The sequence below is a fragment of the Pseudochaenichthys georgianus genome, chromosome 17, assembly GCF_902827115.2.
Source record: "Pseudochaenichthys georgianus chromosome 17, fPseGeo1.2, whole genome shotgun sequence".
In the NCBI taxonomy this organism is placed as follows: domain Eukaryota; kingdom Metazoa; phylum Chordata; class Actinopteri; order Perciformes; family Channichthyidae; genus Pseudochaenichthys; species Pseudochaenichthys georgianus.
The window spans coordinates 29,750,275-29,777,234 of NC_047519.1; the positions used below are offsets into that span (position 1 = coordinate 29,750,275).

At 40.0% G+C, this 26,960-nt stretch overlaps 1 protein-coding gene across 1 annotated transcript in view; it reads left to right on the plus strand.

The window, feature by feature from the left end:
* The window catches only part of b4galt2 (UDP-Gal:betaGlcNAc beta 1,4- galactosyltransferase, polypeptide 2), a 172,641-nt gene that overhangs the window by 133,784 nt on the left and 11,897 nt on the right, over positions 1 to 26,960 (plus strand). The window contains exons 5-7 of the mRNA XM_034105385.1: positions 2,798 to 2,985; positions 7,555 to 7,677; positions 24,959 to 25,063. Coding sequence (XP_033961276.1) covers positions 2,798 to 2,985; positions 7,555 to 7,677; positions 24,959 to 25,063 — 416 coding nt within the window. The remainder of the gene's footprint in view (positions 1 to 2,797; positions 2,986 to 7,554; positions 7,678 to 24,958; positions 25,064 to 26,960) is intronic.

Here is a 26,960-nt window from a genome sequence, read left to right on the forward strand (position 1 = left end):
TAGCTCGCTAATGTTACTGTAACTGCATATAAGCAAAAGTACGGTACACATAATACAACAGATAAATGATTAGGTTTTACCAAAGTTAAGCCTGGCACCAAATAGCTTACAATATACCGTACAATCATAAATCCAACAAACAATACCGCAAACATTCCTACAATAAAATAGCAATTTGATTAAAATTCATATTTTTGGACCATATTCTTTACACTTACACTTTTTTCTATTGGAAAAATTCATCAAATAATGGATGATTAACATATTTCGTTTTACATGTACTATTTAATCTTCTATTTTACCACCCTGCTGGACATGATATGTACCTTGTGTCAGTGTAGCTCCTGTATAAAGTTGATTGTATTTCATGAAATCATTTCTTAATGCGACATAGGGTCCGACTACTTTTATAACCATTACATTTCATTGGTTATTTGGTAGATTAACCAATTAATCTACCTGCTATTTCCTGGTTTTAATTAATTATTTAGTCTATTTAATACGTTTACTCAAGTATTGTACTTAAGTACTTTTTTGACATATTTGTGCTTTACTTAAATATTTCCATTCTATGCTGCTTTATACTTCTACCCTGCTACATTTCTGAGGCACATATTGTACTCTTGCGCCAGAGTGTTGAACCTGTGCCATGCGGAGACTGGAAAACAGTTGCGTTTAACTGCAGCAGTCAGCTCTCTTGAGGTCAATACAAACATTAGCTTGTACTGCCTGTAGAGATAAATACAGCACTGCAGGCACTAAATACTGATGTTCAATGATGCTCTGAAACGGAAGTGATTTTCCTCGGCGTGTGACGACCATAGGCGGAGTTTGACATTTGCTCTTGGGGGGGGCAAACCTTTTTTACTGACGTCAGTACACAGTCCCAACTATTGCGTGGGGTGCTATGGATACAGTAGCAATAAAGCCAGCGTTCACCGCACTGAGTATGACTTTTCCATGCCCGCCGTACACACACAGTCATATGGAAGGGGCGGTCTCTCCCCCCAACAACAGTGCATTACATAACTGTAAAACATATCATAACTGTACACATCTTATACTTATTTGATAACTACTACTGGAATGAGCTCCCCATTGACATCAGGACAGCAGAAAGCTTACACACCTTCCGGCGCAGACTGAAAACTCATCTCTTTCGACTCCACCTCGAGCGATAGAATTACTAACAAAGAACTGCTAACAAAGCACTTATATACTAATAAAGGACTGGCTTATCTATAGCCAGTTGAGTAGCACTTGAAATGCTTGGCTCTTTGAAACCTGATTCCTGGTTGAATGTACTTATTGTAAGTCGCTTTGGATAAAAGCGTCAGCTAAATGCAATGTAATGTAATACTATATTCCTTGGTTAGTTGAACACGCTACAATATTATTAACGAGTGTCCTACCTTATTAAAATATTGATATACGAAATATTTGTATTGGAACAGTTTTCGACGTAGTAATGCTGTAACATATTTCAGCCACTACGCAAAATCCGCCTATGGTGACGACGTGTTTCACTGTGATTAAAGGAAAATTCGGATAATTTTTTCCGCACCTATACCTGACTGAGCTGTTTTTGATAGTTGAATGTTTGGTTAGCTAGCTAGCAAACTACATATTCCTCTGTAGTAATGACCAGGGTTCATCATATTAGGCCTTATTTGAGATGTAGTCAGTTACTGAATACAAATTACTTGACCATTTTTAAGTAGTAAGTAGTGGTAGGTAGTAGTTTTTGTAATTAGCAATATATTCCATTGGATTATCCAAAAATGATGTTAAAATCTGAATGCATCTGGACTGCTTTAAAATGAAAATATTGCACCATTAAACAGATTGAATGCAGTCCCAAAGAAATATTAACATCACAAACAAGTTTAATGCAAATAAGAGGCATTTTGCATATTTAACAGATATAACAATTTATGGTTGAAACTACGGGACTTTGTTTTTCAAGGTGTTAAACTTTAGAGTCTCAGAGGCAGATGTGTTTTTACTTTCAGGACACTGATCTTTTCTTGGGGGTCAATAGATATCAATGGGATGGGTGGTGCAGTGGTCTGTACGTGTGATCATCAGATCAAGGGGGTGTTGGAACTCCAGTTCGAAACCCGCTCCCGCCCCACTGCGTCAGGCCGCCCTGTCACTTCACCCGAATTAGCTCCTGTGGGTATTGTCCACAGTAGATGACCATTACATTAATGTGTATTTGTAAAGCACTTTGAGAGTCATTGATAAAGCGCTATAATAAATATAAGGATTATTATTATTTATATCTGTTCATACTGGAGTAACACAGAAAAAAAGCACCTTTTGATGTGATCCTGACCTCAATTGGCTTGGTCTGACTTTTCTTCTTTTGTTTATGATTAAATGGTGCCACTGCCTGTACCATTTAAGTGTGTGGTTGTTACTTCCACACAATAAAATTAAGAAATCATGTGATTTTGACAAATATATTCATTTTTTTCTCATTTAAATTCCTTTCAATGCCCTCTTTTACTTTCGTACAAGTCTACATTCAACCTTACAAAGTGGAAGTGTGAAGGTAGACGATGTACGTTATAGAAACAGAGTTATGTTATCCCTCTTTTAGTTAATTAAAGCTGTTATTTATGTCACATCCTGAATATGTGTTTCAGGCTCCGGCAGATTCCAAACTGTTATTTTTCACACAGTCTTTCAAGCAGGTGACATGTCCTGATGGAGCTACCTTACTTACCCTCTTCATCCATAATGCAAACAACTAATCCATGATCTTCCTTGTTTCTGTTTTGTTTCTTTGCAGTTGGGGGAGGAAACCTTCAACCGTGCCAAGTTGTTGAACGTTGGCTACACAGAGGCTATGAAGGATGGGGAGTACGACTGCTTCATCTTCAGCGACGTGGACCTGATCCCGATGGACGACCGCAACCTTTACCACTGCTACGACCAGCCCAGGCACTTCGCCATCGCCATGGACAAGTTCGGCTTCAGGTGAGGGGACGGTTTCAGCTTGGCGTGCGTTTTTTGTGCGGCCGGGGAGCGTTAGATTCATTTCAAGTTACTTTGTTGATCACAAATTGGGGAAATTGTTTGTTCACAGCAGCATGAAAACAAGGCATTGCACATAAATTACAGAATAAAACAGTAAATATATACATTTTGACTTTAGATAATATACATACACAGTAAATATCCACATATCAACAAATGTATATATATATCTATAGAGTATCTCTATGGAATACACAATATAAAACCTATTTACTTGCGATTTACCTAAACAAGACATGACACTCAGGAGCATTTCAGTTCAGCCTATTTAATGGAATATACGGTACGGTATGTGTTAGTCTTAATAAAAACATCAAGTAAAAAGTCCCACACACACGCAGCTAATAAACACACACTACAGGAAATTGTAATGCTATAGTTGCAGATGGGTTCTGCATGTGTTATCTATATAAGCTTGCACTTCTTTTTGAATATACATGTTTAATATTGAAATGCAGTTGTCTGTGTTTAACAAAAACAAGTAGAGGTGGCACACAGCCTTATATCTCACAGACGATAGACAGAGCAGTATTTAATTTGACTAAATCTCATTATACTTTGAAATCCTTTTCTGAAGCCCAAATTAGCATGAACATGCCTCCTGGTTCACTGCTGCCAATTTTATCTCGTCATACTTCTGTAGTTCTAACAAGAGCCAATAATACGAAGCGTATCTAACAAGTCTAGACTACAGCTTGTGCAAAGACACTTATTAGTGTAAGGGAAAATTCTGCAGCAATGGAGAGTCAGGACTCAGAGAGACACGAGGAGAGTTGGAGCGTTGATGTAGAAAGCGGCCGGAGAAATTCACATCACAAGTCACAGCAGCCAGAGATTCTGACTGCACTGGTGGGTTGCCATGTCAAATCTGAATACCCATTCTCTCGATAGACCTTTTAACTTTTACAGAGAGTTAATCCACATATTGGGGGGCTGACGTAAACATTCTGGGAACACTTGGAGATAGCCCCCACATCTGGAAACACTGGATCACCTGTCTGTGGTGCTTAGAAGCCAGCGTTCTCACAGTCATAAAACCCTCTGTGCCCGATAGTTGACCTGGTAATATCAACAATAGCTGACGCCTCCCATTCCTTAAGACAGATAACAGACTCAGGGTTGGTCGTAAATGTCCCCACACAGAAAAGGTTAAGGAGTAAGACAAAATTAATCCCTAACAATTAGTGTTGAAAACTGTGTTCCAAATAATAGAGCTGCTAAACCAACCTGTTGCTGAGCGAACTACTGCAGCTAGAATCCATTATCTGTGTGTTTTCCATATTTTATACCAGCAATACCAGCAAGGCACTGATCTCGTTTTATTGTGCCATCATTTATGAGAAATTCACAGACGAGAATCAGAAAACGTTATTGTAAGAACACGGAATAAGGCATAATGTTTTAATGAGGGAACACCGTGTTCACTAGATTTACTCTGATGGTGTTTTTAAAGTCTGATATGGTATGTGAAATATTTGTACCTGTTCATTGGGAAAAGACACATTTTCAGTGATCTTATTTAATGTAATACACACAGTAAAAGGATAATACGCACATTAGAGTTGAGACTATTAAAATAACTATTAAAATAACTATTTTTCTAATCCATCAAGTAGTAGCTTAAAATGTTATCCAAGCGTCTCAGTTATTTTGATTTTACTGCTTTTCTTTGACTTACAGTATGTGATTCCAAATGAAATACTATGTTTGTTTCAAGGTATTGGTCATCACCATTAAGAATGTGTGTGTTCATTTTCACCATGTTCTGATACTGTAAAGGCCAAACATCGAATAAATAAGTCTGAACAAAAAACAGCAATAGAAAATGAATTAATATAACTGGATTGCTAGTTGCATCCTAAATGAGAAAAAACCATCTATAGCTGATTGATCGTGTTGCATGAATGGTAATATGTAGAAGGTCAAGAGTTTCCCATGAGAGAGCATTTTTAAAGGATGTTTTTTATCAAATTGCAGTGTAAGCAAAAGAGCTTCAAAGTTTACTGCATCCTCACAGCACTGCATGGTATCATCCGGTTTTAGTTTTGTTATTCTTTTTGCATAATAACAACACACCTGCCCTCTATTATCTAAAAGCACCAGAAGTGTTGATTAAGTGCCTAACATGGCTAGTGAAGGTGTCCCATCCACTCCAAAAGCTGTCACCCACCAGAGTTATCCTGCTGAAAACTCCTCAGGAGCTGCTGATGAAGTGCTCAATAAGCTAATGCTATCTGGCAACCAATATAACACCAGGTGGTAAGCACGGTTATAGCTAACATTAGAATCACAAACTGTTCCTGTGGAGTTTGTTGGCTGCTAAACATTTTATGGAAAATGGGATACAAATAAAGCCTTGTGTTTGTAGTGAGCTGAAGGTCACATGGTTGCAAAGAGATCATATGTGGACATTGTTCCAAAGGGCAAAGTGGTCTACCAACTTTATTTTAACATCTAGGAAGCTAGCGAACAATCAACACAAATAAGGTATTACCTTTTCTAATTGACGATAACCTTTGGCAAAGATTACATGTTATATTTTAGCTGAGTCATTTCAGGAAGACGACCTTAGCTACTGTCAAATGTAAAAGCACTATAAGTGTTTTTTAGGCTGAACATATTGCCAGTGAAAGTCAGGGCACATTAAGTGCCGTTCCATTACCTTAGCACCTCACAACACCTGGCTGCTCTCTCCGGAGAGCGGGTCACCTTGAAGTCCTTTCCACAAAAGCATTTAGCAAATGATGCTCTTTAAGGATCTTACACAGTGTATTGTGTTTTATTACCATTATATTGTACAGAATTCTGTGGATATTTAAACACTTGTTCCCTGGGTGAGCACATTATGAGTGTGCTACAGGCCATTTGCATATTTACGGAGGGCACATTTATGCTTGACCGTGACCTTCTTCTGGCAACGTTAGCACTTTGTTCAGTGAATGACATGTGTGAAAATGTTTTGGGAAGATTTAAAGAGAGGCAATATGTGAAATATGAAATGTGCAACAGGACACATGAAGCCAAGAACAAGATGCCAAAAAACGTTTCTACCTGTTTAGGATACATATTAAAACATAAATTGAGTGTTTGGTTAGTTTCGGGTCATCCATAAAAAATCAAACTGATATAAAACTCGTAAAAAAAAGCTGATTCCGGAAAAACTGTTTAAGTATTCTACTACTACTACTACTACTACTCTATAGTCAACAACTCATACACACGCGCACACACACACACACACACACACACACACACACACCATATTGTTGCTGGGAGAAGTTATGCAGAAACATATGGTCTTACTTTCTTCTTGTCATCTTTCAACAGGGAGCTGTCATACTTTTGACAACACATATTCTCGATTGTATACACACATATACACACACGCACAGAAGCACACATGAATCAGCCTCTGGTTAGACTTCAGGCGCTGTCATGACACTCGCAGCTGATGTCCGTTCCACTCCACTGGTCTCACGACTTTAGAGGAAAAAATAAAATGCCTGTCTGCCTTTCACTCACTCACTCACACACACACACACACACACACACACACACACACACACACACACACACACACACACACACACACACACACACACACACACAAGGCTGCTACACTCTTCCATCATTTCATTGTTCTTTCTGACCTTCTGCCTTCCCTTTTATTTTATTTATCTCTTATTTTCTCATCTTCAGTTTTCATTGTTGATTCTCTTATAAACACTAAAATCATGATTGGACATTTATCAAATTACATGTTGTGCTTTTCTTTTCTTTTCTTTGTAAATGACCAAAGCCGAACTTTGGAAACTTCTATCATTAAAGCCATAAATGTAACTTGGTTTAAAGCCGGCTGTTTTCTAAGCACCAGAGGTCTGCTGTACGGTGATGTGGGGATAATGCGGTCCCTCTTTACACACGGTCATTTCATAATGCGTTGAGCAGATTATATGGATGTGGATTATCCATTTAGTGTAGAAAGGCACCCACACATTATCCACTTTAAAATACATCCAAGACACATTAGGAAGAGATCTGATAGCCACAAGAGGTTATTCAAATGTAAATGGTGGTTTCTTTAAATGCCACATATTAAAACCTGAGATTCATGGATGATTTTAGATTAACATTAATTATGACGCTTGCCCATTTCAGGGTCATTGTTGCTGTTGAGTCCACATTTAGCATAAACACTGTTACTGCAAAGAACATGTATTTATTAACATGGTAAAAGGAATATTTTAATTGGGTTTTCACTTTACCCTTTGGCAGCCTGAAATATGTTTTCACATAAAGGACTTAAGACATTTATATATATATATTTTTTTTTCTATATAAAGAACTGCATTTATTTTTCTCTCATCAATTTGTTTACACAGACTTGCAGCTGAGCAGAGAGTTGATCTTTCTTCTCTCTGAAGGGTCTTGTTTGATAAGGCCACTTATATGACCTTTCACTACTTCCTTTCATAACTCATCATAACTCCTTTTCTCTCCCTCCTGCAGGCTGCCGTACGCCGGCTACTTTGGAGGAGTTTCAGGACTCAGTAAAAAACAGTTTCTGAAGATAAACGGCTTCCCCAACGAGTACTGGGGCTGGGGGGGGGAGGACGACGACATCTACAACAGGTGAGAGTGGAGGCATGAAGCATGAGCTGCTGAATCTGCCACTTGATTTCTTCACTAATACGATTTAGCCTCATTCGACCGAATAGATTCCTTTTTAATTTGCCAAATAGTTCAATAAAAGTTAAACTTCACTAACAGCAAGATGCCAACTGTCTGGGTTATGTTATAACAGGGTGTCCGCGGGGTCTTAAAAAGTATTAAAAGTTGATGAATACATTTAGCGAAAATTAAGGCTATTAAAAAGTATTAAAGGGCATTTTACATTTTGTAGCTTGTTTTCAATAAGTATATCAATTGTCGGAAGAGGTTGTATTCTACAGTCTGCCTGAATGTAATCATGGCGTAGGTGTGTAGTGTGATTCTGTGTAGCTTATTTATGGCATCCCGTTGGATTTGACCTCATCTGAACAGGACATCGCACGCTCACTGCTTGATAGCGCACGAAGGTCCGTTTACGCCGGTTGTTAAACAACATCGTTATGGGGAAATGCTAGTTTGCGTCCAAATGGTTGGAAGATAAGGAGGAAGGACAATCAATACTGTATATAGTCAATGTGAGGTAAATGTGTCGCCAATGTAACCGGCTAAAACTTGAAGTGGCGATGAGGTCTTAAGATGTATGGAAAGGGTCTTAAAAAAGGTCTTAAAAAGGAATTACATTTGACTTCAGGATTCCTGCATATACCCTGTATAAGCTCCCTGTCAGACTGTCACACACACTCACACACATGCAAGTGATCTCATATGCACATTATTTCAGCCTCCACTGGCAGTGAAATCAAGTCTCTGGACTGAAGTGACAGGGAAGTTCTTGGTGGAGTGGATGATTTATAGTACCGGTAATCGTTCACCGAAGGAGATTTATTAGCAAATAAATTAACCTTTTGAATCGCTTCAGTCAGCATGCTGAAGTTCACTAATAATATTACTGTTGAAATGTGCAGAAATCTAATCTGATAGAGGATTTCATTTTGACAGGATGACGGAAAGGTGACTAAAGACTGCTTAAAAGAACCATTTACAGCGCCATTAGTTTAACTTATCGTCTATTCAGACGGTTGTTTGGACTGAAAACTGTTGAATTACCGGTGAACTGATGATCTGACTATTAATCAAATCAAAATACAGAGACACGCATCTTTGCTTGTCAGTACAGAGGAGAAAATAATAGGGATGCTCCGATCGCCAATTTCAGGGCCGATCGCCGGAATCAGTATCGGCCGATACCGATCGAGTGGGCGGGGCCTAAATGGAAGATTTAAACATCACTTTAAATCTTCCATTTAAAGTGATGTTTAAAACTCAGTAAATGGGGCTCATTCACTAGAGCTTCCACAAACAACAATCAACTTAATTATTACATTCAAATGATGTACATTATTCAAGTTTACATTCACTTTGGAGAATAACACGGGAGAAATGAGCGGAAGCCCTCTCTTTTCCTCTCTCCCCCCTCTCTCCCCCTCCCGACAGCCTGTCAGTATCTCATGCAGCTCACTGATCCAGTAATGAGTGACCCGACAGTGAAGAATAAATATATTTATAATGACTAGTTTAGCTTGTTCTGAATGTAGCCGAACATAGAGGTAAAACACTTTTCGGCCACCGTAGTATTGCGCCACAGAGGTACCGCCCATTCCCTTCACTTAGTAAACAATATTTATTCTTTCACACACAGTGACGTCACGAGCTACCCACAATGCAACGCGCGCCATATATATATATATAGAAATCGCTGCATGTCTTCGGATTACATCTCTGGACTTGAGGGGTGTGCTCTAGGTCGTTACTAGCGTAAACTAGAGCTGTGTGGGTTGTCGGATTGCCCTTACAGACTGCCTGCAGATGTATGGAAAAACGACCCGCGAAAGTGGCCTTCGTCGATTTTGGCTGCATCTACGTCTATCTTCTGGAAACACCAGGTGAATACCCCACTTGTCACAATAATATTATCATGCCATTGCATATATGTGGTATTTTAGAGTTGACTAGATATTGATTAAGGCAATAGACTATGATATTCTGCTTGCACTTCGCGTGAAATGGCGGATACCGGAAGTACGGTGTCGCCCTCGGCCCAATACCCGTATGTGTGATAGTTCCCGATAGTTCTTTCCCGTTCGACCGAGACGTTTCCGGTAAGTCTCCACAATTATCGAGTTAGTGGCATGTTAGGCTCTGGTTGTTTAACTTTTACACATTACTCCAGCAGACTATAGCTTTGCCCGTGACGGTGATAAGTAGTGATGGCGAGATGAAGCCTTATGAAGCTTTGAAGCTTTCCAGCCAATTGGTTCGCAAAAGGGTTCATCTCATGAGGCTTCATCATGGGCTTCATTTGAACACAAACCGTGTGTACAAAGTGTGTACAACAGGCAGATTGGACATCTCAACAGTGTGCTCTATCTCATACCGAGTTCCCATTGAGTAAAGCCTTAGAATAACTCTAAACAACGAACATAAAATCATATTTTCATGTTAACAATATTGTATGTATTCCAGTTTAATGATTGTGATTGAAAAGCCTAAGGAGGCTGCTAAACATTGCAAAGAGGGATTTGTATTCCTTAATAATATTCATAAACTTAACCATGTTGTAGCCCCGAGAAAGGCTAAACCATATCAAAGAATACATTTATTAACTACATTATCTCATTTAGCTGTAGCTTTTATAAACAACAAAAAATACGTATTGTTCAGTTGTTGAACCAGGGACCCTGCGGTCATGAGTCAACTGCTTTCCAGCTGAGCCACAGCACACACGCTGAATCTCACTGAAAACACTGTACCATATTTATTCCTGTATTTATTGATGTTTTTATTCCTACATTTATTTATGATTGTATCTATTTATACTTATGACATGTTCCGACCTCTATATGAGTGAGGGTCTGAGCTCTCTTGATTCCATCGTGTCACCAGCGGGCCCGGGTACAGGAGGGGTAATATGGTTCTTATTATACATCCATGGGTATTATGAGCGTTGTGGTTCAACGGTTCAACGGATCTGAATCGCTTCCTGAAGCAGTCACGTGGTATCGACAGGCAGCGAGGCTTCGTTTGTCATCGATGACGTCACTGGCACAAAACGATACAAGCCTCGGTACATGCTTCACAAAAAGCGTCGGGGATTACTCGACACACGCTCGATTGATAAGACCGGCGGTATTGTGTGTGTGTGAGGGGCTGCGCCGTCCGAGAGACATAAGATTGTCCGCCACTGCTGTTTTGTTTTACCGTTCCGTTTCCCTTATTTTGGTTTGTTATAGTTGTTCCTTTTGATGCTTTTGTTTACATTGTTGCTCCAATTCCTAATCTCCCAAGAGTATTAGTGTTTTTACTATCTCAATGAATTGATGTACTATTGTGCTTTGTGTCTTTTGTTGAGGGATCCAGCACCTCTGACGTGATTGGCAGCCTTGGGAGTTGGGATTCAGCGGTGTTAGGCCCTCACGTGCACTTCACTGCCCCTTAAGTGTGTGTGTGTGTGTGTGTGTGTGTGTGTGTGTGTGTGTGTGTGTGTGTGTGTGTGTGTGTGTGTGTGTGTGTGTGTGTGTGTGTGTGTGTGTGTGTGTGTGTGTGTGTGTGTGTGTGTGTGTGTGTGTGTGTGTGTGTGTGTGTGTGTGTGTGTGTGTGTGTGTGTTTAGTTAATTTTGCACTTTTCTTAATTTATCACTTTCTTTTCAGTTGCTGTGTCTGTACAGGGCACGTGTGAGTGGCGGTGAGTAGTATTCAGATTTGACCAGCTTGTTTCCCCCTCCCAACAGTAACTGTCTGCGCTCATTTAGTCGTTTTTTATACGCTGGATACCATTTTAAATAGCATAGTAGATGAATTCCTAATAAATTGTTCTTGTTTTTACTGGTTAAAATATTGTTTATAAATGTGTCTATTTGATAATAAATGTCATACTCTTGGTGGAAAGTCCTTGTCTTAGGCCTTTTTGTAGACTGCCAACTGTATCGTGTTTCTTTAAAATTGAATCTGTGGAGTTTTTGCTGTTTGATCAAAGTTGAGTCAGAGGGCAACTTTGATCAGTCGAACAGCTAAACTTTAGGCCGTGTGCGCGGCCGCGGTTACACAGAGGTAGATCAAATAGCTAAGTGTGTTGGGTCTAACTCTTGTGTGTTTCGCTCCGCTTACCGGTCCGGCGGGTGGAGCTGCAGGATTTCTGCTTCACACACGTTGCATACCGCTATTTTACTGTCTTTTTCGGACACCTTAAAATAATGCCAAACGGTGAAGCCATTTTGGCGAGCTTGTTTTTCCGCACACAGAGAAAAGTGTCATGTATTTTACGTCAGGCGATCGGCATGTTTAGAGAGCACCGATCGATCGGTAGAGAGTGAGTATCGGCCGATCTCGATCGGTGACCGATCGATCGGAGCATCCCTAGAAAATAATCATGAAAGCTTAATGCATTCATTAAAAATATTAGGCATATGACTAATAATACAAAATAAATTGCACCTTAATCACAGTAAGGCAAGGCAAGTTTATACACCTTTCAACATAAGGACATTTAGAGTGCTTTAAGGTAGACGTTTTTCATATTTCCCCAAAACTGCTGTGTTTCACGTGATCTCTGCCAGTAATATGATATGAATGCCCGCTTCAGATTGCTGAACGACTGAAACATCAACACAAGATTTTAAAAAATTGCAAGCTGTAACGTCACATTTTCTTCTAGAGAACATTCATTTTAGTCACACAGATACATTTGCATTCAGAGGATCCATCTGGAGTACACTAATTATAAACACTCACACACACACACTCACACAGCAGGACTGTTCTTCACAGACAGAACACACTCCATCTTTATTGTCTCCTTTCTTCACTGTCGTTTTTCTCTCTGTGCCCCGCTGTCACTCTCACACTGTGAGGCTTATCTTTGTCCTCTGTAATAGCATTATAAGAAAACTGAAAAAAGAGCATTTGAAATTGGTGTTTTTGAGAATGGAGTGTGTCAGTAGACGCGCTCCTCAGAAGATTACAGTTGTTTGTCAGAGTCTGGCAAGATGTGATAAAAGAGATGTATGTGTGATTCACTGAATGGCTTGTGTGTGTGTGTGTGTGTGTGTGTGTGTGTGTGTGTGTGTGTGTGTGTGTGTGTGTGTGTGTGTGTGTGTGTGTGTGTGTGTGTGTGTGTGTGTGTGTGTGTGTGTGTGTGTGTGTGTGTGTGTGTGTGTGTGTGTGTGTGTGTGTGTGTGTGTGTGTGTGTGTGTGTGTGTGTGTGTGTGTGTGTGTGTGTGTGTGTGTGTGTGTGTGTGTGTGTGTGTGTGTGTGTGTGTGTGTGTGTGTGTGATTACATGCCTAATGATGACAGATAAAGTGAGACCTCTAACCTTTTATTGGATGATAGCTGAAGTAAGTCATCAGATGCCGTAGATTTCCCTCGAGATGTTTTCTGAAATCAAGCTGTGCTATTTAAACTGCTATGAAAAGTGACGTGACGTGCAGAATTATAATTAAAATTCCACTTTTAAGACATTTACTTTTACAATTCAAATTATTTTGACTTGTTTACCAAAATATCTATTGAAAATGTCAATATATATGACTACACACGGCGGCGTGCGTTGACGCTTGCCGGCGGGCATGTCTGAAGCTAGACCAACAACCAATCACCTGAATCTCCCGCCCCTGACACACACGCAGCGGTTTGATTGGCTAGAGCTTGTACTGGCATATCATTCGATTGGCTGACGCTTCCGTCGAAGCTTCAAAAGTAGAACGTTGCTCTACTTTTGAAGCGAGCAACGCTTTGCTCCCACAATGCAGTTCGGCAAAGCGTAACATCACCCCATTCCAAGTGAATGGGCAGAAGCGTTGCACGCCGCCGTGTGTAGGGGCCGTTAGAAAGACAACGGACAATCCTCCAGTCATTTTCTTTTGAATCAACAAGCAAATATGTCTTTGAAGCTTTTCCTTCTTGTATAGTTGTTTTTTACTGAAAGTGGGACCATGTGATAATTACAACTTTTGCTGAACAGTGGAAACTCTGGCTACTCGAGGCAGTTACAGGATAATGGCTAATTGAATTTCCTTTCATTTTCCAAGAGCGTGTGGGGTTAGTTGCTTTAATGATGTCAGTGGGGCGTCCTGGTGGCGTAAGATTCCATCCATAACCACTACAGTGTCCCTCTCCTTTATCTTCTCAGCTCTTCATTAGAAACCAAAAGTCTTTCAACTATGATGCACTTATTTTTCGATTGAGTGTGACTAAAGCTTTCCGAATATATCATTATCTCGGATTGTCCATCACAAAAAACATCCCTTAAAGTGCTTTGAAATCATAGGGGACAAACACTCAGATGTGTCTATCCTTCTGTGTATCTGGTTTCAGCGGTGGCCAAAACTCCAGTGGTGCAAAAACTGAAACACACAATGTGATATATTGAGTTTTAAGAAGACTGTGAATCTAATGCCAGTTATAATAGAAACAGGATTGACTCCACACTAACAATCAGTTCTCTCCACTTTCTATCCTTGTTTTTTATTACAAACTGAGGTCCTGAAAATCCCTAAGTCAATCTCATAATAAATTAATGGAAAAAACAACAACATTGGCAGAAACAAGCGCATAAATCTGAGCATGGATGTTTTTTTTTGCTTTACTCTTAGACTCACACACCCCCCTCCCACCATCCACCCTCACTTTTCAAGGCTGGCTTGTTTATAAGCCTTTCACAGAGCAATCTGAAGGGAAATGCCATTGAAGACACACTTTGACAAGCTGTTGGAAGAGGACATTGTGTGGAAAGGGTTGTGTGTGGATGTAACTGAGGCTAGACAAGTAAGCAGAATAGTCTCCTCTCAGACTGCCAGAAGATTGGGATGTGTGGAGACGGGTGGTGATGTCATCAAAGTGCCCCAACGGACCTCAGGCTGCTGACCTGACCTGCTACAATCACGTTATAGTTTTAATGTGTCCAATACTACTGTCATTAGTGCTAATTAGCAAATGCTAGCTTTCTTTTAAGTACTTTCTTTTACATTTCAAGCATAACTTTTTTTTGTGATCTGTCTACAGTTGAAAAGGTTTTAACAATGAGAGCTGTAGTGGCGTGCAGAGGAGAGGACGTAGTCTCCAGCTGAGCGCGCTAACAGGCCGGCTCTCAGGACTCTTTGAAACAACTCGACCAGGGGAAGATACAGGGATAGAGAGATATGAGTATAGCTATATATAACAGAGAGCCTGTGAAATCCGCCCATTTTGTTTTCTCTGGCTTTAAAAGGGAGCAAAGTTCACAGGTTTGAAACATGCAAGCAGTCTGGTGTCTAGTCGAAGAGTTCTTGAACGTGACACCAAATCTCCACCTGCTCTCTCTTTGAAAGCTGCTCTGGAGAAAAAGTCAACTAAATGACTAAATTGCTCTTTTACCTTCTTCTTCAGCTTCCCTTTCTCAGCCTATTTTCCCTCTTCTCTGCCCCTCTACCTGCACATCCCTTTGTATATCTCTATCTCTTGCTTCACCCCCAGCTATTTCCCTTTTTGCTGGTTTTGATGCCACAGACCATGGCAAGGCCACTGCCTGAAATGGCTCCTGCTAGATCAGTGCTTCTCAAAGTGTGGTCCGCGAACCACTGGTGGTCCGTGAGCGCCCCCTATTGGTCCGTGAGTATATTGGTAACATTTCACATTTGAAATACATTTATTAATTTAAATTGTCCGCACTCTCGCGGGAATATCTCCACAATGGAGCGAGGTTAAGTTTCATTTTCGATTGCATGATGTAGCCCAGCGCAACACCTTCATCACACATGTTGCCACTTGTTTGTACCATTTTCAGGCGATTTTTAATCTGTTCTAGAAAAATTGTGGTTTTTTTATATTTGTGGAGTTAGGTGGTCCGCGACTGTTTTGTTATTGTTTAAGTGGTCCTTGGTATGAAAACGTTTGAGAAACACTGTGCTAGATGAATGCCTCCCCGAGGGAACTTCCTGTCTGTGCTGCTCAGTGTGGCCTGAGCCCGTGGCGAAGAGGACACATGCCACTTACACAATTGCCAGTGCCACTTTAACCCACTCCCACCACTGTCTAAAAACGCTGTTGGATATTAAAAATAGAGAGGAGCAGAAAGGGGAAGGGGTTACTTGCAGCAGTCGCCTTGGGCAGAAACTGTACCTGTCCCAGGGGCTTCCATAGCAGACCAGACTTCAACACAAACACTCTGCACAAGGACTGCAAGTGTTTCTGGGAAGCCTTGACAATGCTGTTAGAGTCAGGATATTTCTGGCTTGACACGTAGAGGATACTGAGTCTTTGATGAGTTCAATCGTACCTTCTGTTTGAGGAGGTCTCCACCCTCGGGTCATTTCAGAAAACACTGTGGAAAGTCTCAAATCCCTTGTTAGATCTTTCTTTCTCCTTTTTTTCTGGATGGCTACGCTTGCCTCACCATCAATCATATTATATTTTTCATATTTCTATGTGTGTGTTTCTCTCTCCACTTCATTTATATATTTTTTAAAGAGCTCTATTAGGCCCTTTTTAAAGAGACAAATGCAAGACACGATGGAAAAACTAGGGCGGATCAATAGAAGTATTGAGTCCCAACTTATATATTTTTGAATGAATTGAGGCCAATTGTGTTTTCTAACATTTGGTCACATGTGTTACTGATGAATATCGATACTGAACAAAAGCTCTGTGGGATCTATTCCAATGGCTTGTAACCCAATGATCTGCAGTGTTTCCTTTGAATCTATTTGCTCCAGTAGTAGGGGCAAGATCTTTTTCGAGTTCAAAACCACTACTTACAACTATTTCATCCTGTCATGCTCCCTCTTTGTGGGAATGTATCAGAGGGCACAACAATGAGGGATGCACTAACAGAAACATCAAGTACAGCGAGGCAAGGGGAGGCTTGGAAAGGTGGAAGGTGCTCAGGAAGAAAATGGGAAACAAGTGGAGAGGGAGAAAGAGGGAGGGAAAGGCTGAGAGAAATGAAGCATTGAGCTGCAGGTAGGGACCGGAAAAACCGCCACAGTCAGCAGCTGCTGGGACAGGAAACCCACATGTTAGGAAGCGCTGCCAGAAACGGACCCAAAGTCATCATATTCAGCTCTTTCCTGCAGAAAATGAAGCCTACCTGTGAATATGTGTATAATGTGACTGTCAGTGAGTGGAAACTGCTGCAGATTCATATGGATTGTTCAGGGATCTTTTAAGGATCTAATTCTTGAAAAAAAAAAACTGATTTGTTTTCCTTCCTATTGAAATATATTTGCCCTTGAAATATATATATGTTTTCTTTACAGTGGCTTTCTTGAGCATTCAGATTGACTGATTAGTCTTCCCTGCTCATGTCTCTCATGATTTTCAGATATTATCTTTTATTTCAGTGTAATTGAACAACCCTTTTTTATTAAAAGCACGCATCAGTCTGTGTATAGAGAAACAGACGACAGGCCATTTGAAAGTGTATTGCTCTGTTTAGCACCCAGATGTGTTCCTGCTGAGATAGAGATCGTCTCTCCGGCTCTCACCCACACACCTTACTTTCTATTACTTTCTCTCTGCTGTGCATAGCTTCTTCACACACCACCACCACCGTCATCATCACCACCACCCACTCCTCCTCCTACTCCTCCTCTTCTTTCTCTCCCATCTAATTTCTCAGACTTAGCTCCCATTCCTCCTCCACTCCAGTGCTCTAATGCAATTAACTCCACTGGTGGGAATAAAAGAGGAGAGCTGGAGACATTCCTGATTAATCTGATCGTGTGTGTGTGTGTGTGTGTGTGTGTGTGTGTGTGTGTGTGTGTGTGTGTGTGTGTGTGTGTGTGTGTGTGTGTGTGTGTGTGTGTGTGTGTGTGTGTGTGTGTGTGTGTGTGTGTGTGTGTGTGTGTGTGTGTGTGTGTGTGTGTGTGTGTGTGTGTGTGTGTGTGTGTGTGTGTGTGTGTGTGTGTGTGTGTGTGGTATTACAGACCATAGCAGTTTGGACACTTGTCTGGATACACGCACACACACACACACACACACACACACACACACAATTCTCAGAATCAGGCGGCTAATGCAACTTTTCATGGTATATCCTATTAATGGTGAGATAGGAGGCTTAAGTTCTGGACAGCTGGCAGCTTTTTTTTTACAAGTTGCCTATTTTATTTAAGTAGACAATACGTTCAATACCAAGTCTTTGTGGAGCCTTTCAGAACAAAATAGCCTTATCGTATATAAGCCTTAAAGATATCTCCCTGCAGCAGAAGTATGAAATGTTTGGTTTGCAATATCTATTGGACACCTATCGTATACAGTGTAAACACCAACCTTTAAAGAGAGGACTGACATCTTCTATCTTTTTTAAAGAGGTAATTGCTGGATTGAATTACATTGAAAGGCTTTTGCCTAAATGATAACACTTTCACTTTCTTTCAGTCTTCACAGAAAGATGCATTAGGGATGGGTAAATGAGCATTATCTTTAAAATCCAGCATCCACCATAATCATGGTATTATGGTCCTATTCAGCGTAGAATGTGTTTGCCTGATATGTAGATATACATATATATAAGCAAGTAGCATGTATATGTTATCCTGACCAAGATAATTAGGGTAGTTAACTTCTGTCTAAATGTTATTTTATCCTACTGCTCCAAGTGGTATTGACTTGATTCTCAAAAAAACAGTTTTGCTTGAGGGTACCCCAAAGTAACACATTTCACAGCAGCCACCCACCCGCTGTGTTTCAGTGGAGGTGGCTGTCTTATGTGTCGGCTCGGGATTATATACATCACACTGGGGAACACTAATGCTTTCCATCCTGCAGCTCCGCTGTATCCTCAGTGTCCCGTCCCTTACATAATGTTCACACTGCGATGTCACGCCTGTCAGAGGAGGGGGAAATAATGACTGCACTGATGTGTTGTTGGGAGTGTGTGTGTAAGCAAGTGTGTGTTGGTGCTCCAGCTACATTTTAGTTTTGGTCAAGGACAACATTCTTTGCTGTCTACAGGAATAAAGAGAAGCCAGTTAATTGGTTACTTCACAGCTCATTACAACACACATATGCATAGACAAAAGCACACCCTCAAAGCACACCACCTGATATCCTAAATGATATCCTGTCTACACATCAGTCAGGCTTCAGAAAGAAACACAGCACCATCACTGCCACAATGAAAGTGGTAAATGACATTACTAGTATTTTAGATAATAAGCAGAGTTGTGCAGCTCTGTTTATTGACCTTTCCAAAGCGTTTGACACCGTTGATCATCGCATTTTAAAGCAGAGGCTACTCAGTATTGGCATATCCAGCCTTGCAGTGGGGTGGTTTGTGAACTACCTCTCTGAAAGGTCCCAATGTGTTCATTTTGATGGACTGTCTTCTGAGTGGTTAAACATTTCTAATGGTGCACCACAAGGTTCTGTTTTAGGACCACTTTTATTCTCCATATATATCAACAGTTTAGGTGATAATGTGGATGAAGCTACTTTACATTTCTATGCGGATGATACTGTGATGTATTGTGCAGGTCCGTCCATTAAAGAGGCTGTTGTTAAATTACAGGCTGTTTTTAACACTATTCAGACTCAGCTCTCTGAACTAAAGCTTCTTTTAAATGTGGATAAAACCAAGGTAATGCTCTTTTCAAAAGCAAAAAAGACACCAGAGCCTGTTTTAGATATTGTAACTACACAAGGAACAAAACTTGAAGTTGTTGCCTGTTACAAATACCTTGGTATCTGGCTTGATGATTGTCTCTCTTTTAAACTTCATGTCAATAACCTGCTTAAAAAACTGAGGGTTAGGTTAGGTTTCTTCTACAGGAACAAGTCCTGTTTCTCGCTTGAGGCCAGGAAAAGGCTAGTCACTGTGACCTTTTTACCTGTGCTGGACTATGGTGATTTGTTGTATATGAATGCACCTGCCAATTACCTGAGCAAATTGGATGCTGCGTATCACAGTGCTCTGAGATTTGTCACAAATTGTAAAGCGCTTACACATCACTGTACACTGTATACCAAGGCAGGTTTACCATCACTCTCTGTACGGAGGCTCAGTCATTGGTACACGTTTATCTATAAAGCTTTGTTGGGTAAACTCCCGTATTATATCTGCTCTCTGATAACACAGAGAGTTGCAAGCAGCTATTGTCTGAGGTCACATGATGTAGTCTTGTTAGATGTGCCAAGAGCAAGGACTGTCTTAGGTAAGACAGCTTTTATGTGCGCAGCTCCACTTGCTTGGAACAATCTTCAGCAATAATTGAAACTGAGCAATCTCATTCCTCTGCATGCTTTTAAAGCTAGGCTAAATGAAATGCTTGCTGATACAATGGGCACTTGTAAATGTCTATAACTATGTATCCTGTAAATATAATGTCCTTTATTGTTTTATGTTTCATGTGGAACCTATATGCTGCAGGTCTCCCTTGAAAAAGAGATCTATGATCTCAATGGGTCCAATCTGGTTAAATAAAGGTTTGAAATTAAATGAAACACCTACAAGGTCACAGTGGATGTTTCTTTTAGACAGTTTTCGTCTGGTTTCAAAGTGTCCCTCTGAAACCTTATTAGACCTAAAACCCTGAGCTTCATTTATCAAACAATATATGAGTGTATTAGAGCAGTGGTTTCCAATTTTTTTTATCCCAAGAGCCCCCCCAAATGACTCCTGTTGGAAGTTGCGCCCCCCCCCCCCCCCCCCACACACAAGGGGGGGGGGGGGGGCAACAGCGATAATTAATGTTTAAAAGTCTCAAAAATGCTAGAACTACTGTCACAAACTGGATGAATGTGGAGTATTTTGTTAAAGGAGGATGAAAGCGTAATTAAGGAGCACTATTGGAGTGAATTTGATGGTTATTGGACTCTAATTCATTTGGATTCCCGCTGTATGAAGAAATTAAAGGACGGCGCGGAAGTGGAAACAATTCACAAAGGGATTAAACTGTTGAAAACACATGCTCAAAGTAAGCCGGATTTTGCCGATGTGTTTATGTGGATTCAAAAGTCGTAAATAATCTACAAAATGGAGGAGACCGATCTGATCGGAGCAACTGTGACAAATAATCCAACTGAAACCGGCATGGACAATGACTATGTTTTAAAAATGCGCTTATCCAGAAAAGCCTGGTTTGGACACATTTCTATTAAAGAAAGAATTATACATTTCTGTCTTTATATGCCTTTAATAGCTACTAACTTGAATTGTTATTGAAATTAATTAATCAATTATTTTTTATATTTTATTGTAATGTAGAGACAAGGCTTTTGGTGACAGTCATGTATTGCTTTACAATTATATGTAAAAAAAAAAAGGGGTCTAAATATGATATTTGCCCCCCCCCAGGTTGAACCACTGTATTAGAGCATGTGCATGTGTGGAATAATAACAGCTTTTTTGTGTGTGTGTTTCATTTTGTGTACAAGAAACTTGGACCTGCCTGTAATCACCATGACGAGATGGAGAGCCAGCCCACCCTCAGGGAGGGTTTAATGCACTTTTTGAATGCAGGCAGAGATGCAGTAGTAAGGATACAGATTTTGTAGAAGCTCTGATTATGTTTTACATAAGCAAACACACTCTGATCAAGATATGTTTGAGAGGACCGAAAACTGCTTCCATTTCCTCTGAAGATTATTTCATTAAACACCAATATTTGACAACACTGGGATGCTTGAAGTGTTACAATCTATTCTAGATGACCATCCCTTCAGAAGCTTGAGCTTTTCAAACACTAAAATGTGGTCACACAGACTTGAAAGTGCTTTAATCCTTTCACTACACAGATTATTGATTCATTAATGAGCACATTTGATCTTCCAGTTTAAACAAACCAGTTCTAAAAGGTGTGTTTTGGCTCAGAACTTCAAATGAAGTCAATTCATGACAACTTCTTGCAGACGACCACAACACATGCACAAAGGTGGATACTTAACCGTCACAGGCGACCAAATTAAATGTAATGTAGGACTTCATTTGCAGGTCTTTCTCTTGTGATGCAGTATTTCTACGCAGTGGAAGTGCTTTTTCTGATGATCTAAATCCTACTTCTTACACCACAGCAAAAGTCTCATCGAAAGTCAAAACACAGCAAACCTCAAATGGTTCAAATTAAGCGAAGAATATTGCTGATGTGCTCAAAGTAGCTTTAATTAAATTTGTTATTTTGAGTTCATACTGAATCTGATGAAGACGGACGGATTCACATTTCTAGCTGATATCACCAGAGTTAAGCCTCACACTCTGCAGGGCAACGGCACAAAGAAGATTATTATAAAGATGCAGAACTGTGCATAATGCATAACTAAGCTCACTGCACTGAAAAGCTGAGGAAGTGAAGGAGAGGGCTAGCTCACTCTCACTCTGGCTCACATTATTTGCACCATAATAAATCTCTAAATTATGCAAATGCATGCTTGCTTTCATGTGCACGCGCACACACCGACAAAAGGCAGCCTTCTATGCATCTGTCAAGTCAGCAAAGTCACGGGAACACGAGAGAGGGAGGGAAGATGTGTTATTTAGTTTTCCAATGCATTTATTTATGGGAGGGTTGTTTTTATGCAGTTTTGGTTTTTCCTCTTATGGGTTGATGTGCTTTTGATAGCACATGGCTACATTCTGGATTATTTACATTTCACTGGTTTGTATAGCAGAAGAGAGGAGGGATGAAAGGAGGAGGATGAAGAGGTGGACGAAGGTTAAAAGAAAAAAGCTTTGACTAGAAGGAGAGAGACAGAAAGAACAGAGGAGAGGATGAAGAAGCAAACAAATAAGCTGAAAAGGAACATGTTTGTAAGAAAAGACATACAGTGCTGAGCAATATTTAAATAGTCTTCAATGTTTTATAATAATTAAACCAAAAACGATTTATAGCATACTGTGTTGACAATTAATATAGGCCAACAAACATGCTTATCTATATACTGTATAGCTAAATATAGACACGTATGCACAAGAGGATACAGATGTGCACCAGCACACACAAACACAATACCTGAATCCATGTACTTACACATGCAAGTATTCATATTAGCCTAAATAGCAACACAGTCTCACTGCATTTTGTGTTATAGTCACGAAATTCATCTATTGATTCGTGTTCACCAACACGATTTTCGCATTTTTTTCATATCACACAGAACGATTTCAAAAGCAATGTAAATAATAACTAATTTGAAGGAAAAAGAGATAGGAAAAATACAGATTTCAGTATTCTGACACAGAACAATTTTAGAAGCAATGTATTTCTATGTATGTTTCGTGCCTGCACCAAATAATAACAAATTAGAAGGACATTTTTTCTTTTTTTAGATTAGGCTCTGAGCCCCATTTATTTTCCTCACTGATGGCAAAAAAACTCAGACATTATACAATTTTAAATAAAAGGGTTAGGCTTAGGGTAAGAACATGTTTTTATGAACCACACAGCTTCCAGTCTTCCAGGACCCGACCGGACAAAAAGACGTGGTGCAGGCAAAAAACATACTACCAATAGAAATACATTGCTTTTAAAATCGTTCTGTGTGACACGAAAAAAATGCAAAAATCGTGTTGGTGAACACGAATCAATAGATTAAATTAATTTTGTGACTATAACACAAAATGCCGTGAGACTGGGTTACTTGGCTAAGTTAAACATAAAGCAAGGGGAAACTAGCTAGCCTTGCTCTCTCAAAAGTAAAACAATTCTAAAGCTAAATGATTGTATAAATATCATAACATTTTGCAAAATAGATTTACATGAAAAGATTGACACAAAGTTCATGTTTTGTATAATATGTTGTAGCTAGTGCTAGCTGTCTGTTAGCGCAGTGTAGCAACGAGTCTCGAAGCTAACTTGCTATAGCTTCTGTACAAATTTCAAAAACATGTCGACCAACCCCTCTGAAGCTCAAATTCAGATTACTATCCTGAGAAGGGCAATTGAGCTTACACGGTCCATTACTTGTATCCTCACGTTTGAACCATGCTACTGCTAATAAATGCTAAATCTTTGACCTTCTATTAGCCTAAAATACCAGCTATTACCTTCAGGATGCTTAAACAGTTGCCCAAAAAAAGAGAGAAGTGGAGATAGGAGAGGAAATGAAAGAAAAGAATATAAAGAAATTATGAAAAAGGAGAGACAGATAGAAAAGGTGGTGGTAAATAAGTCAAAAAAGGAGAAGCGATAAGATGGCTGAAGAGGGAGGAAGCGAGGCGTTTTTAAACAAGAGGAGGCTTTGTCAGTGTTGAATAGACGGGCAGTTGTTGAGGAGCAATATCAGGCATGGATGCTTTTTCAGACAGAGAGATTACTAAACGAATCAGAGCATTGCAACAAATACAAATTCTGTACACACATGCACTCTCCTTTGTATCATTGCAGGTATGAATGCCTCTGTTAGCCCCTGGGTTTAACTCAGGCTTTATGTGGAACAGATCTGTTGTTCAAGCCCATACTCCATTTGTTGTAGCATTAGATATAAATCTCTGTGCAGATTTGCCCTTGTATTGCACCTTAGTGGTAGTACAACTGTGCAGCTGTTGTCTGAGTTGTGATGTTATGCTTTGTTTGAACTGAAACACACTGCAAATCCTCTCTTACTCCCCAGCTGGTGTCCGCCTCTGAAGTTGAGCAATGTGTTTCTTGATGAGTCTCTGATCATAGTTCTTTCTCCCTTTTTATTCTATTTGTTTTCAGTAAGAGCCATGAGGGGTCTCTGGTTCTTTGTGCATTTTTATGAGGTATTGTTTATAGTTGTTCTGTTTTTGGGGGCATTTCGGATATGCACTCTTTAGGGCAATTGCAATCATAAGAAGGAATGCAATATTGCTAGACCATTAGCAGCTGCAGGAAAATACATATTCTTTGGTGTTATTAAGTAGCGACCCTGAATCCGTGCAGGTATAAAAACACAGATTTCGATTTAAAGGCAACACCTTCAGAATCCAGCCGTGATTTGCAGCTTTTTCCATGTGTTGGACTACTGGTTGGATAACAGAAGCTATTTAAAGACATCATATTGGGCTTTTTATTTTTGTAACAGTCAATTATGTCTTGAATTTGTCTGTTTTCTGATCACCAAAGGATTTATAAATGAATAAAAAGATTATTGCCATATGAATTGCTAATGAAAATAAATGATTGTTGCAGTATGTATAATGAAATAATTAGCTTCAGACCTACTTATTTCCTCATGAAACATAAAAGTGGTATCCCTCTCCACGTCCTGTTGCTTTTATTCTGACTCTATTTATCATCTCTCTCGTTGTCTCTTTAATTGGGTTCATTTCCCTGTTTCCCTTAACAGATGTTGTGTCTGTGTGTGTTGCAGGATCACTCTGAATGGGATGAAGGTGTCCAGGCCAGACGTCCGCATCGGCCGCTACAGAATGATTAAACACGAGAGAGACAAACACAACGAGCCGAACCCACAGAGGTACTGCATCATTGTCCAAACTCTTTCTGGGGCATTTGGATCGATGGCGCTGCTTTTGTCTCAAAGCTACACAGTTCAGATGTTTCTTTCCAAATGTTTCATCGCCATGTGAGAGAATGATCACTATGTTGCGCGGCAAAGGGCACACTATCAATAACACGCATTTATAATTAGAGATAGCTAGATAAATATGCCGAAACATGAGTAACACAGGCAATATATGATCAGATATAAAACAGGTTCGTACATATTTCTCGGTTCTTTGTCAACATTATCTGCTTCTATTCTGTCAAATGTTGCTCAAATCCAGTGGCGCACACACCCCCCGCCGCCCCCCCTCCGCGGCATGATACTGTCCGTCTTTTCACTGATTTGTCGTCTTGAAAAAGGTACTCACAACAATTCCGCAACAACTTTATCTTCACCTGTTGCGCTTGTCATTTCAACGTTAAAAACAATAAAACGGCATGAATTGCTTCGTCGCATTCATCTATCCTCTGGCTGAAGTCGAATAGTCCATTTAGCTTAGGAACCTTCCTAAAGGAGTGAAATGACCCGGAAGTCCCTCAGTGGCAGCCATGATAAGTGCCGTTCGAATACTCTAGAATGATGAGAATGATAGGAAAGGAGGTTTCAAACTTCCTTTATAACCTCCTTTAGCTTAGGAACCACTGGACTTCCCTAACCGGCAGGAGAAGCGAAAATGCTGCCCCACAATGCCTTGCAGCCGCAGCATTTGCCGTCACTCAACAGTCGGCCTTTCACGGAAAAAAACGATTATGACGGAGAAATTATATCATGAAAGTTACGGTGCTTATTAAGCTTTTTAAAACATAGGTGGTAAGTTGCCAAAGTGCTTTGTTTTGAACGTTCATCAGTATTATAATCAAAGAGAGAAATATGAACCTTAGTTTTTACTGAAATGATCAAATAAAGTCAAAATTTCAGTCTTCACTGAGCTGTGTGGGGTTTGTTCAACTTTTAAAAGATGTTTGAATGGTGATATACACAGTGATAGATGTTAAGGACTAACGTTTATAATAAATACATCTGTATTGATTTTAAGATCTTTAGTTCATACAATCATACGTATTGGGATCATTTGTATTAATGTGGACCGGAGGGAGAGGGTGACGAGCAGTTTCACTTTCCTTTTTTATTTCAATTCCAACTTTGGTCCTGAAGAATATGTGTCTCTGTTGTCCACGTTCATAAAGCAAAGCAGCAGCATCAGAGCACGGTGCAGAGTCTCTAGATGAGTTTACAGTAGTCCCTCGTTCTTATTAAACATCCATGTTGTCGTCCGCTGTATAGAAAATTGTGGTTTCCATAGTTTCCCCACAGCAGCAGACGCACACAATGACGTCCGCTGGCGCATCATAAACACGTCGGATAGTGAAAGTGCATTCGGATTCTCTAAAGTACCGCAGTCTCTTCTCCTAAGTCCTTTTGAATTATCCTATCCACTATCCCTTAACCCCGTGACGTTTCACTCAGAGGTCAAGGAATAGACGATAGGGTTAGAATTTAGGAGCTGATTTTTAAACTATCCGACTGCAGCCTCTGTCTCGAGCCAGTTAACTAGCGGGCCTTCGAGAGTACCCTGGAACCGAGGGGAACTCTGAAAGAATACGCCCATTGGCTACAAATCAATATATGATTGGTTGATCAAACTGTCAGTCCAAACGTACGCTCTCATTCAGTGCAACGGCCAGGGCATACCCAGAGACCCAGAACAAGATCTGATTGGTTGCTTTCTTTTCTAACACAAAACCACTGAAATGCGTAGTGCATGGTCCGAGAAGGAGAAACAAATCAACGTAACACTGTAATATTACAGATCAACAACACAGATATGATTCTCATTTATTCATTTAAGATACATTTTATTTATATA